Source organism: Tamandua tetradactyla, chromosome 4, assembly GCF_023851605.1.
Source record: "Tamandua tetradactyla isolate mTamTet1 chromosome 4, mTamTet1.pri, whole genome shotgun sequence".
NCBI lineage: Eukaryota > Metazoa > Chordata > Mammalia > Pilosa > Myrmecophagidae > Tamandua > Tamandua tetradactyla.
The window spans coordinates 144,888,699-144,902,206 of NC_135330.1; the positions used below are offsets into that span (position 1 = coordinate 144,888,699).

The 13,508-nt window shown below is 33.2% G+C and overlaps 1 protein-coding gene across 15 annotated transcripts in view; it reads right to left on the reverse strand.

Annotated features, from left to right (window-relative positions):
- Positions 1–13,508, reverse strand: part of MYCBP2 (MYC binding protein 2) — a 371,029-nt gene that overhangs the window by 84,440 nt on the left and 273,081 nt on the right. For 10 of the 15 annotated variants that reach the window (XM_077158462.1, XM_077158472.1, XM_077158469.1 and 7 more), the window contains 2 exons: positions 6,022–6,123; positions 483–2,126 (listed from right to left, as the gene is read on the reverse strand). In XM_077158462.1, the coding sequence (XP_077014577.1) occupies positions 483–2,126; positions 6,022–6,123 (1,746 nt within the window). The remainder of the gene's footprint in view (positions 1–482; positions 2,127–6,021; positions 6,124–13,508) is intronic. The other 5 variants (XM_077158473.1, XM_077158471.1, XM_077158475.1 and 2 more) reach the window with 1 other exon arrangement.

Here is a 13,508-nt window from a genome sequence, read left to right on the forward strand (position 1 = left end):
TCAGATAAGTTTTAGAATAGTAATCATTACTAACCATTTACCTAAAATGAAGTCTTTCACTTCCTCAGGAAAATACCCAGAGAAATTAAGATAATCTAATTTAATTTGCAATATTAAGCAGGAAACACTAAAATCAAAGAAGACCTAACATTGGGATCTGCCACGTATATGCATGTCATTATTTGTATTGTGTAAGATACCTTAAAAACATCCTTGAGGAAACACAGAAAATATTTTTAAAATTTCAAAATATATTAAAACGAAATAGTGCTACATCATCTGGCCAATCATACTCTTAAAATTTCTTTAACTATCTTTCACAAAATCTACATTGATAATGTACCATAAAACTTACATTTAATATAAATTCTGGGTAAGTTTCCCTATACTTTAAGATAATTCTAGAACAGCTCAAGTTAAATATATGACCTAACTCACTAAATTAAAAAAAGTACCTCTATACTTTCAATAACATAGTTTACCTGGGTGAGCTTGTCTCATGTGATATGTCACTGGATATGGATGTGATTCTCCACACAGCTCACAGATGGTATCTTTCTCTGGACCTCCTACTGCCAGCTGGGCCATCTCCCCAAACAAATTACCCCTTGGCCTAACTTCTGTCTTTTCTTTTTTCTTTTTTTCCTTTTTGGCCTTCTTATTCTCTTTTTCACACTCTTTCTTTTTAAGGACTGCACAGGAGCCAGGACTTGGAAAAATCATGTTCTGGGAAGCTGCTTTGATAGTAGCTAAAGAGATGTCTTCCCAAAAAGCCACTAAATGTTGTAAAGTTAGGGGAAGAGGAGATTTAGACTTCATTGTATGATGCATGGACATTTCAAAAGTGGCTTCAGTTTTCCCATCCTCACATTTTTCATGCAGAGGTGGTTCCTTTAGCATAGATAATACCTTATTTTTGTTGATGCTACCCATTTTAGATATATCAGGTCCATGAGGAGCAATATTAAACATATTAAGAGCAGATGATATTTCCAATGAGTGCCTATTTTTTAACTTGGTTACTTTTTCTTCTGTAGGCTGTTGGCCATTTAAACTACTCCTTATGGGAGCATGTTCTTTGGAAAGTTCAGGATTAAATTTTAGGAAAGAAGAACAGGCCATTGCATCATGTACTATGCCCTCATGCCAAAGGAAAGAGGCAAAGACTGCTCTGGCACACTCAGCCACAGAAGGAGACATGGCGTGCTTGGCTGGTTCTAAGGGTTTGGATCCATCGCCTTTGAAAAGAAAGCTAGATTTTTCTTTTTTGGGCCTGGTGTGCCTATTAGCACATTTTCGACTTATTTTGGGGGATGCTCTCATTTCCTGTTCATCTTTCAGGGGTGCTTTTCCTATGCTAAAATGAACTTTATTTGAACCTTCATCCACACTTTTAAATTCACTACTTTCATCACAGGTACTATCTATTAGACTATTTGTTTTTAAAGTACTTGAGGTGCAGACTTCAACCACCTCACTGTGAAGGTTTTCTTGTACCACATGGGGAGAGGGAGCTCTATTTTCAGATCCAGGGGAACCTTTAGAATCCTTTGGTACTGGTTTTGGTTTTGGTGATGTTGATCGCCCCCTTAATGGTTCTGTGAGGGGCATTTTCTTCTTGCGGAGGGTATCTGGATCAAGTGTGTAAGAGTCTGATTTGGATCGTTCCCGAGGAGGATCAAGTTTTGCCTTAACTGGAGCAGTGCTTTTTTGAGGTAGATTTTTATCATGTGGTGAGGAGGAGCGGGGAGAACTAGCACCAGATGGGCTAGACCTATTGGCTGGAAGAGTCTTTGGCTTAGGAGATGATGACCGAGAACCTGGTCCTGGGGATTCAGCTCTGAGGCCAGAAGACATCCTCCCATCAGATTTTAGAGTTTGTAAGGTGTTATGGTTGGGGGACAGTGACCTACTATGAGAATCTGACCTCAACTTTGCGGTATCAGATTTTAACATGAGGGATTCACTAGCAGATAAACCTTCGGTATTCCTTGGCTTCTTCTGATCACCAGTAGTCCGGCTCATACGTCCATCAGGTTTAAGTGATCTGCTGTGTTTAGAGGACAGTTCTGATTTTCCCAATGTAGAGACTGGTCTAGAAGATGCTGAGACATTTCCTCGGTCACCTGTATGGCCCATTTCATAGTGAAACGTTAATAAAATTATACTTCACTGCAATTGAACACTGAAATAAAAAACAGAGCTAAAAATTTATAGTTTGTTATAGACAAAAATATCCAAGAATAAATGAAAAAGGGAAACATTTCTCATTAAAGTTTTAGCAAATCATTAAAACTATTACCACCAAAACTGTTTTCATGGATGCAAACACAGACTGAACAAATAGTACATAAGCATTATTATGAATTATCAGTGAAAACTGAACCTTAGCCCTAGTACACTAAATAATTATAATTTATAAACTCAGTAAGTAAATAGAAAAAGAACCTAACTGGAATAGAGAAATTATGAAAATAATATATATATATACACACACACACACACACATATATATATATTCATATATATATATATATATATATGAAATAGTAGAGCTAAATTTCCAGTATTATTATACCTCACATACTTAGAGTAATGGTGCAGGTCTTGCTGAGTTAGGAAACTGTCTGAATTTATACATATATAAATTTAGCATTTTCAAGTATACAAGTAAACACAATTAGGCTAATAGAGAGCTGCTTAGGAGACTCCTAATGATTGAATTATAATAATGTGTAATTAACATGAATGCCCTGAAGCTATTATTTAATTACATTTGATCCAGACAGTTTATTCTTTATGAACAGGTTTATCCTAAAAGTTCAGTTCATTAACTTTCATTAACTCTAGGTATTTAGAACTCAAAAGTTGTATTCCCTTGGAAACAAATGGAATGGTAATTAGGACATAAGAATTAGTAGCATTTGACTGAATTGTGGGCCCTTGGAACAAGGAGTCAGAATGAGAAAGGAGATAAAAAGGAAAACAATTCACCCCTTTCTTAGGCAAAGCACTACATCTAAGTGGATACTATTACTTTTGGGCTTCTTGGCCCTCTTTCGATATTTCTCCTTCTTACTGTTTAATGCTTTCCATTGCGGCACAAGAGCCAGGAAATCTTTGCCCCCCACTAACTATTACAACCTTCAACATTTCCTTTTCTCCCCAAAGTAAAAACTCCTACTTTAATGTAAGTGATATTAGTTGTTAGGAAGAAAGCAATCTGACTGAAGTCATTCAAGTAGTATGAAAAACTGAACATCTCTAAACCTTCCTATCTAGAAAATTCAGATGAATTTGTAAACTGGTTACATTGCAGGTTTTTTTTCTTTAAAAAACAGAGATATGAAAATATTTGGATAATGTAGGAAAATGTATTTTTGCTTACTTATATGTGTTATCTGGTCAGTATAGTATTGCCTTAGAACCTGCCCTCTTCACTGATGCAATGTTAAGGGGGGGTCCCATAATGCAGTAGGTGCTCAATAAATATTTGTGGAATGAATAAGTGTAAATAAACTGAACATAATGCTCTTTAGATTCCTGCAGTGCTTTACTAGTCTATTATGAATTTCATTTTTCATACATGTTCTCTACAAATACAGTACAAAACTGGGCTATATTAGGAAAAACATGGAGGAAAAATTCACAATACAGAACCAATTCTAGACATTGATTCTGTCTTAATAGTATATAGATAAACAGAAATTATAATCTTGATAAGTACTTTCAAATTGTTCAAAAGCAATTTAAGGGCAGGCCACAGTGGCTCATGTAAAAAAAAAAAAAAGCAATTTAAGAAGCTTCTGCCCATCTCATCTTATTAATTTAGTAATGGTACAGAGCAAATTTTCTTAAAAAATAAATCATATTTGGCAGCACTAAATATCAGTCTAGTTCTTGTCTATCACTAATTTTTAGAGTATTGTTTTTAGGTGTTACAAATCAGATTAGCAGAAAACATTTTTATTGCCTTCATCATCACATTTATTTCAAAAGTGGTGCCAACAAAATGGCAAATCTAGATAAATGAGTAGTAAATCTTTTATGTTAGCACTCCTCTCTCCAAAAGAGCCTCAACTGGTAAATCAAAGAGTTTGTTTTTTAATTTACACAAAAAGGACAAATTGTTTTAGGATTCGTAATATAATGGGGAGGGTTCTTGACAAAAATTACCTACCTGTCTCAGATGCTTCCTAATGTCTGGCCCAAACACCTGTTGCATGCAAAGGAATGGTGAATGCATACCGAAGCTAGATCTAATTTTAGGATCATATACACTCGCCATGGCCTAACCTTTCCTCACAGTATCCTCTAAGGTTGGCTGAACAATGAAATCTGTTAAATATCAGCAATGACACTATAATATGCTAGCAAAACTGTTTGATGTAGAATGCATTGGCATTTGTAAGGCTTATCTCTCTCCTTTAGTAGTGCTGAATACGTTCTCAAAAACCTGTTAACTGGTTATGAAAACATCTGATGGAGATCAGACAAATAAGTAATGGCAGAATTATTTCTTCTTGAGATGGATTTCTCAAATTATAATGAATCCTTTTGAAAAACTCACTATCCCCAAATATATTTCATATATTTATTTTAAAAAGAATATGTTAAGATTTTAAATAAGGTAAACTCATATTAAGTAATTTATTTATCTTCGTCACTTTGGTTTCAAAAATTTTGAGGCATGTAGTAAATATTACTAAACAAAGTCATATTATGCTTGCTTAGAGCATCAATAAATACAAACAAACACTTTATTAAAATCTTTAAAACATACATGATACTTTCATATTCGTCACTTAATCATTGTTATTCAAAACATGTAATTTTAGGTGATAATGGCTCTGATTTTTCCTAAACTAAAAGAAATTCTAAGAAACAATGATACAGGACAGAATAGAAATTTAGTACATTCAAATAGATTAGCAAACATGTTAAATGTTAAGTATTCACTCACTAAATGACCTGCATGATTTTTTCATGCCCAAATGTAAATTATCAATTACATAACACCATAATATAATACTATGCTATGCTATGCCATGATTTATGTCAATATCAGGTTATACAACACTATATGCTAGAGACAATATTATTTGCTACAAAGATTGGGTTATATAATACTAAATACTACACTATATACTACACAATGATATTATATAGTATTGCTGTCAGTATAGAAAGGAGAAATATAAACTGCTTTTTACTCATCCCTAAGAATAAAGAATATCAATAACTACTTGAAATACTCATGTAATATTTAAGCCATCAATACAAAACTTTTGTGATAAATTTTTCTTAAAATACAAGATTTAAAAAATTTAATTAATTAAATATTACATTAAGACTAAAATATCTGAGTAGGCATCTAAAGCATTCTAAAAGACTAAAAGGATATTTTAAAATTGTCTGAAATTTTATCAGTTGTCAATAGTTTCAACACTTCTAAAGTTACAATATTAAAATAATCTAAGTCAGTAAGAAAATACTATAAGGAAGAGATTCATGCCAGACAGGACAGATAGTTTATATATATGTGTATTCTGATAACTAAGTTAAACTAAAAAACACCATCTTATTTAACAAAGTGAAATTTCTCATAAAAAACTAAAGTGGGTTTTATATGGCAACAGAAAAATGAATTTAAGGCTAAACTGTCACATACAATAATAAGTGAATATTATTATGGATCAAAATGTGCTTTCTGCTATTCTGCTGTACAGATTTATCATTTTCCTTTCTATATACCTATTTTATTTTTCAAGACTGCAAATATATTAAATCAGTATAATATTTAACCTGCAGATACAATAAAAATGCATGTCAAATTATACTATAATATTGAATAGACACATCATAAATTACCACAAACATACCAAACTTTAAATAATATTTAAAAAAAACTTAATAAAAAAGCAGAATGAAATGGAAATGATTGAGGTGAACTAAAACTCCTTTACTGAAACTTCCTATGTTAATTAAAAATGGCCCATCCACGAATGCACGTATACCCACCCTTCAGTTTGTGAGACAGAGATGAGATAGCAGAGGCAGGCCCAGATACACCATAATTTTTGTAAATGCGCTCACGAGAAGCAAGGTTGCGAGATGGAGATTCTACAGTGGAAAACAGTGGCAAAGAAGCAGCACAGATTCAATGTAAAAAAAAATTTAGCAGAGAACACAAGCAAAAGCAAAGCATTTCAAATGGTATGTAACTATTAACTGTTATTAAAAAGTTTATATTCTGCTAAACTTTTCAACAAATTTATACATCTCAAAATTAAAACTGAAAACAAAATTTGAATTAATTAATTTTGATAATAATGACAGCTCCAAAGGTGTTAACTGAGAAGTTAAGTAAGCCTTCTAGCTTTGATAAATCACGTTTGAGCATTGCTTTTTTAGAGTAGTATTTGTTTAGGTCAGTTTTCTTCAATTTGGTGTTCTTTTCTTATAAAGGTTTATAAGTAGACTATTATTTTTATGTAAATATGAGAGATAAAGAAATGCTATTTAATCAGTTTAACTTGTTACCTGGTTCTCTATATGGACTCATGACTGATTTTTCCAATGTATGTCAAAGAATGGACCCAAGTTGACAATTATAGTTGGCTACTTTTCTAAGTCCACTGTCAGTGAAAATGTTAGGGTAAACCCCAATATTTAGTTTATGCTGCATAAATCCTGAGAAACCAAATATTATTTCTAAAAAGCTTCAAACACAAAGTAAAAGAAAATTTACAAATCACTTAAAATGTTAGCCACAGTAGTGATTTTCCATGCACAGAAATAAACTATTTGAAATTAAATAATTTATTTTTTGTTCAAAGAATAGAACCTTTAAAATGTAGTCTTGGAAAAGCAGTAAACTAAAAATATCTCTAAATGAAACTGAAAAAAAATCCATTTTATTTATAATTTTAACTCATGGTGATTAAAATAAAAGTAATCTGTTAGGCTGAAATAAATTAAGGTAATAAGAAAACTTAGATTCATTGAAATAAAAAATTGGATACAACATAACTATGTTCTTAATCCTCAAAACAGATTTATTCACTATAATGGCCACAACTAATGATAAACCATTCATAAATAAGTCATTCAATGTAAGGTTCTGAGTATCTGTTATGAGTCAGACACTGTTTCAAGTATTAGGGACATGATGATAAAAACAAAGTTTCTGCTTTTATGGAGCATATCTTCATGCGAAAGGAAACAATGAACAAATAAATATTTTATATCAGATGGGGATAAATTCAGGAGTGATAAGCATATAGATGTTGGGTAAAATTCCATGACTAGATGAGACAACCTAGGAAGAAAGGTCTAGCAGAGGTCTGAGACCAGAGCCCTGGGGCACTCCAAGGAATACAGAATAGAGGTGGCTACAGAACATACACTGGAAACAAACAGCCTATGAGGTAGGATATATTCAGTAGGCAAATGGAGAAGGTATTTCAAGGAAAAAGGAGAAACTGTGTCAAATACTGTCGAGACATCAAGTAAAAGGAGATCTTAGATTGACAACTGGTGATGATTTGGTAAGGCAAAAGCCACTGATTAAAGCAGTTTCTGTGGATAGACTAAAAGTCCAAATCAGTAGGTTCAAGAAAGAGAGAATAGGATGAATGAATATATAGAAACAGCAACATATGTGGCATAAAACCATCTTAATCTAAATTTTAAAAGTTTAAATTTTTAATACTTTTGAATATTTTCTTTGTGAACAGGTCTACAAAAACCCAAAAGATGTTCAGGTGCTACAAAGGAAATTCTTATGTTATTTAAATCTCATATAATACATACTTGCAACTACCACTGAAAATATCAGTTAGGAGAGGAACATATTTCTCTTCTTCAAGAACAGAATTTGAAAGCTGTCAGCTTCTGATTAGAAGAGTTAATATAATGAGAGCTCCAACCACCAATGTAGTGATACCATCTTGCAGCTTGGTCGTTAAAATCGGAGGACCAGGTTATCAAGAAGATACAGGAGCAGGAAATCAGAATACTATCTTAATTTGAAGCACATATCACAAATTTGGGAAAAACTATAAGAACACTTAGGATAAGATATTAGATATTTAAGAACAAATACCTGGAAAAGGCTTGGAAGCCAAAATGGTCCTTAAGTCTTTTGTGTGTATGTTTTAAACTTTTTTAATTGTATAGTATAACATATATATAAATCAAAAAAATAAAAAAGCAATAGTTTTCAAAGCACTCTTCAAAAAGTGGTTACAGGACAGATCCCCAAGTTTATCATGGGCTACCATATGATCCTCTCATATTTTTCCTTCTAGCTGCTCCAGAATATAGGAGGCTATAGGGGGCTTAAATACTTTATCATCATCACAATCGACTTTTTTTTTGTGAACAATAACATATATACAAAAAAGCTATAAATTTGAAAGCACAGAACCACAATTAGTTGTAGAACATATTTCAGACTATGGGTTACAATTTCACAATTTTAGGTTTTTACTTCCAGCTGCTCTAAAATACTAGAGACCAAAAGAGATATCAATTTAATGATTCAGCATTCATATTCATTTGTTAAGTCCTTCTGCTATGTATAATTCCACAATCACCTTTGATCTTTTCATACCTCTCTTTGGGGTTGTTTGGGCTATGGCAATTCTAAATTTTCGATATTGGAAGGATCTGTCACTAATATGGGGTAGGGAGATGGAACTACCTGATGTTCTGGAGAGGCTGGGCTAGATTTCAGGACTTATCTGGACCAGGGACCCATCTGGAGGTTGTAGGTTTCTGGCAAGTTACTCTAGTGCCTGGAACCCTTGTGGAATCTTATATATTGCCCTAGGTGTCCTTTAGTATTGGCTGGAATGGTCCTGGTTGGGGGTTGGCAGGTTATGATAGGTAGCAAGGTCTACCTGAAGCTTGAGTAAGAGCAACCTCCAGAGTAGCCTTTCAACTCTATTTGAACTCTCTCTGCCACTGATATTTTATTAATTACACTTCTTTTCCCCTGAAGTCTTTTCTAAGGCCTAGAAAGACTGATTTTTTTAAAACCAACCTAAGTGTTTTACTTTGTTATTGGTCCTTCCAGCTTTTTTTCTACATTGCTAAAATCATAATATAGATTAATTTTCCCTTGTTATTTTGAATTTTTCAATAATATTCCATGGAGTTCTCATAGTCCCTTTAAACTGGGATTTATTACTTAAAAATCTCTATTTAGACACAGTGGGTCCCACATCATCACTGCCCACACTGGGGAGGGGCCCTAGGATCCATTGCACGTAAATAACAGGGGGCCACCAAAGGCAATTAAGGGTTGACAGCATATAACGCACACTGACTAGACTGAATGTTACTGCCCTCCATCCTCCCTCGAAGGGACTGGTGTGGGAAAGTTCTATAAAGCTGGGAGGAAAGAGATGTTTTGAAAGTTAATGTTGCATGCCTCACAACTTCTTTCCTTTTTGTAGCAGCATCTGAGTCTATATATACACCATTGTTCGCAAACCTACTTCTCAGTTAGTGCCGTTTTCAGCCACCTCCATTCATTGGGAATCATGTATAATGTCCAAAGTCAACAGTCCATCAACACTCAATTTTAGATAATTTCATTGTTCCCAAGGGAAAGATAACCAACCCTCTCCAAACAGAAAATCCAAACCTCCCCTTAACTCTTGTCCCTACCCCCGTTATTTACCCCTGGTGTTGCTGTGGTACTGTTGATATTTTCCTGTTCAACATACAGCCCATAGCATCAAGAAAGATTGATTTTTAAATATGATTCAGACAAGTAATGAAACATTTTTTAAAAAATGAAAGTTGAAAGAGGATTATTGCTAAATGACTAAATATGCTGTGATTAGAGATAATACTTGTTTTAGGCACTTAATTTTTATAAAACCTGTTCATGTTTAAACATACATTGATGAAATTATAGATAACTTTAAAAAAATGTTTGTTACCTTTCAATTTTAAAAAGGGAAGCAATTTTTAAGAGATACATTGATGTATATGTATAAAACAAAAAACGTAGATCAACTTTTAGACAATTTAATGGGGATTAAATACGCATACTATCATATCCTTTTTTAAAAAATCTGTTATATAGACAAGACAACCAATGAATTAAATTCTTCCTGGTAGAATTTTGATCCTTTTTGAAGCTATCATATAGTTAACTAAAGAGAATAAAAAAATTAAAAATGGGATTTTTCTCAGTGCTTATGTGAAGTCAATGTTTCTTGTTTTGTATAAATTTTCTGCTTACTAACAACATGGTTCTTTATGTATATTATTTGTTATTTGGTTCCTGCCCTTTGGGTCCTAAGTAGCTGGCTCCCTGGGTCACAGAAACTTTGTAAGAACATTGGTAATATCATTTGATATTTCCTATTATGTTTTGTCATTAAGCTATGACATCACAGAGGGATTCTGCTGAGTTACTGGTAGGCATTTCAGATATTCTGGAAGTTTCTAATTATTTATTTAAAAAAAGATAAAAATCTAGTTTAGTGGTCCTTGTGAAAACAATATATAAATGATACCTTCAACCTAGCAAAAGATGTGAGAAACCAAATAGTAACTTTGCTATAACAGATAAAAAATAAGTATAATTATCATTCACACTTCTTTTATCAATGTTTCAGAGGATTTAAAATAAGGTGACTGCCGAGCACTATATACTTTTAGCTATCGTGACTGACAGTTTTTGATACATAATTGATATACCCAGAATCCTTCTTTATAGTAAATTTATCAAGACAAAGGTAGACTTACGTGAAAAAAAGATAGAATTAAGCAAATGCCAAAGATGCTTAAACATGGTTGTTCTAATTTGCTAGCTGCTGGAATGCATTATGCCAGAAACGGAATGGCTTTTAAAAAGGGGAATTAAATAAGTTGCTACTTTACAGTTCTAAGGCAGAGAAAATGTCCCAATTAAAACAAGTCTATAGAAATGTGCAATTTAAGGCATCCAGAGAAAGACACCTTGGTTCAAGAAGGCCCATGAAGTTCAATGTTTCTCTCTCGGCTGGAAGGGCACATGGCGAACATGGCAGTGCCTGTTGGCTTTCTTGTGGCTCTACAAAAAGGATTCTTTCCAAAATGTTGCCTCTTTTAAAGGATTCCAGCAAGCAACTCCACCTTCAATGAGTGGAGACATACCTCCATGGGAATCAACTAATCAAAAGTTACCATCCACAATTGGGATGTCGTTTCTATTAAACGACAGTCAAAATGCTCCTACCCAGCAATATAGAATGAGGATTTAAGGACACGGCTTTTCTGGGGTCCACAACAGATTTAAACCAGCACAATGGCATAAGAACTAACATTTATTTACATAAATTTCAGCATACAAAAAGAACTGCAAAAGAATGAAAGTCAGAACAAAATTTCCAACTTAAGGATAAATAAAAACAACCTTGTCACTAGAGTATGACATAAATCCACATGATATGAATGTAGAAAGGAAAGAATATGGATGAAAATAGTAAATACCCAGTAAATAAGATTGAGGGATATAACATTGAGGGAAAAAATATTATTTCAGAGTTTATGACAGCTGAGATAGGAAAATTGAATATAATTTGATGTGCATGTATCCTGTGCCTTATAACAATTTCAAAAAATTCTAAGAAAAGATAGGTATATTGCTCCTTAAGCAGTAACTTGAGACACCAGAGGGCTGAGGATGGTCTTAAAAGTAAAATTTTGGCCCTCAACAAATTGCTAATTAGTTGTGGGTGTGGAAGGGGGGATAGCTAGTTAACTATACACCAGGGAAATCAGACAACATTTTGATCAGGTGATTAACATTAACTATGATAACCATGTCCTGTAGGAGGATACAATACTTAAACAGCACAAAAACAGCTAAAATCTAAATCAAAACAAAAATGGTTTTAGGATAAGATACTTTCGAAGTAATGTCTGCAGAAAAGAAAAATGTGGGTTCTAGCTTACTGCCTCAAACTAGGGAAACATGTTAACTAAAGATAAAGAAGAGACATTGTTCCATTCTCTTTTATTATTATTGTGGGGAGAAGGGTAGAGGGAGGCATTTTTATTTCCATATTTTCTATTAAACGACTGGGAAGAACTAACAACCAGAATTGTCTTGTGATATAATGAATTTCCCATCTGGCAAGTTTATCAGGATGTTGCTGAATGATATAAGGTATACCTTAAGAAGGCAGGACTAAATGATCTCTCGTCTTTTCCAACTCTTAAATTCTGTAATCAGATGGAAGTAGAAAAATATCACTGGAGTGAGTTAGGAGACTCCTAGATTGGCCACCAGGTAACTGTACGGCTTTGTGTAAGTGACCTATAATTCTCTCATCTCGAAAATGAGAGCTGGATTTGATGACTTCTTAGGCTCTTCAAATATTAAAAACTCTACCAACATATGGCATAATGACAACTGATTGTGCAGATTTCTTAAACTAAAGAGGGAAAGAAAAACAATCTAATGATGGGGAACAAAAAGTTTAATTTAAAATATTTATTTCGACTGTAAAGTACATTCCAATTGTAGCATTTCATTTTGATAACCTAAGTAGTTAGATATACCTCAGTATAAAAGCAAAGTGGGAGAAAAGACAGACCTAACATGAAAATATAATTTGAAATACTTAAAATTTTTTGATTTTTGTACAATTTGCATAAATGTAATTAAAGGCAAATACACAAAAATGCTTTAATAATTAATTTTTACTAAAAATGAATATATGAATAATCTAATAGTGTATTTTCAACTTGTCAGTCAATAGCACCATCTTTAATTATGAGAATGCTGAATATGTTTTGCAAATCCAAAGTATATTCCAGTTTACTGGAGTTAAGTTACCAAACTGAACTCACGTTTTCTTTCAAATATGATTTCTAGTATGTGTTTTTGGTATAAGGTAAGCATTATCACCTTTCAAAACAAAGCCAGAAAATAATGTCATTCTAGACTGACTCCTAAAACTGTGATTACCATATCCTATCCATTTTACTGCCTAAATATTCCTAACCTTGTTTCTTCTTCTGTGTGCTCACTGTAAATGACCTTAGCTTAAGTCCAACTCTGTTTTTCTCTGGACTCTCTGCCTCCAACTTCCTTTTTTTTTTTTAGGACCTTTTTCATATTTTAAGTTATCTTTCGTAAGTGTAAAACCAATTATATCACTCCTTTAAAAATAATCTTCAGCACTATCTATTCTTTTTTCACCTACTCCATTTATTCACTATACTTACAGGATGAAGTCTGTGCTACTAAGTATGGTTTATAAGGTCCTTCATATCTGCCCTCATCCTCTCTAGTCTAAAACACTGTCACTAGGCCACTCATGCTCTACGCTACAAATCTGTGAAGTTTCTCAAATGAAACGCATTCTCTGACTTGAATCAAATGAGTTCATTAATAAGAAGTGCTTAGAATGGTGCCTGGCATGCGGCAAATGTTCTAGATGTGTTAGCTATTATTATTTTATTCCTTCTCTTTTTGCCTCAAACCTCCAACACAC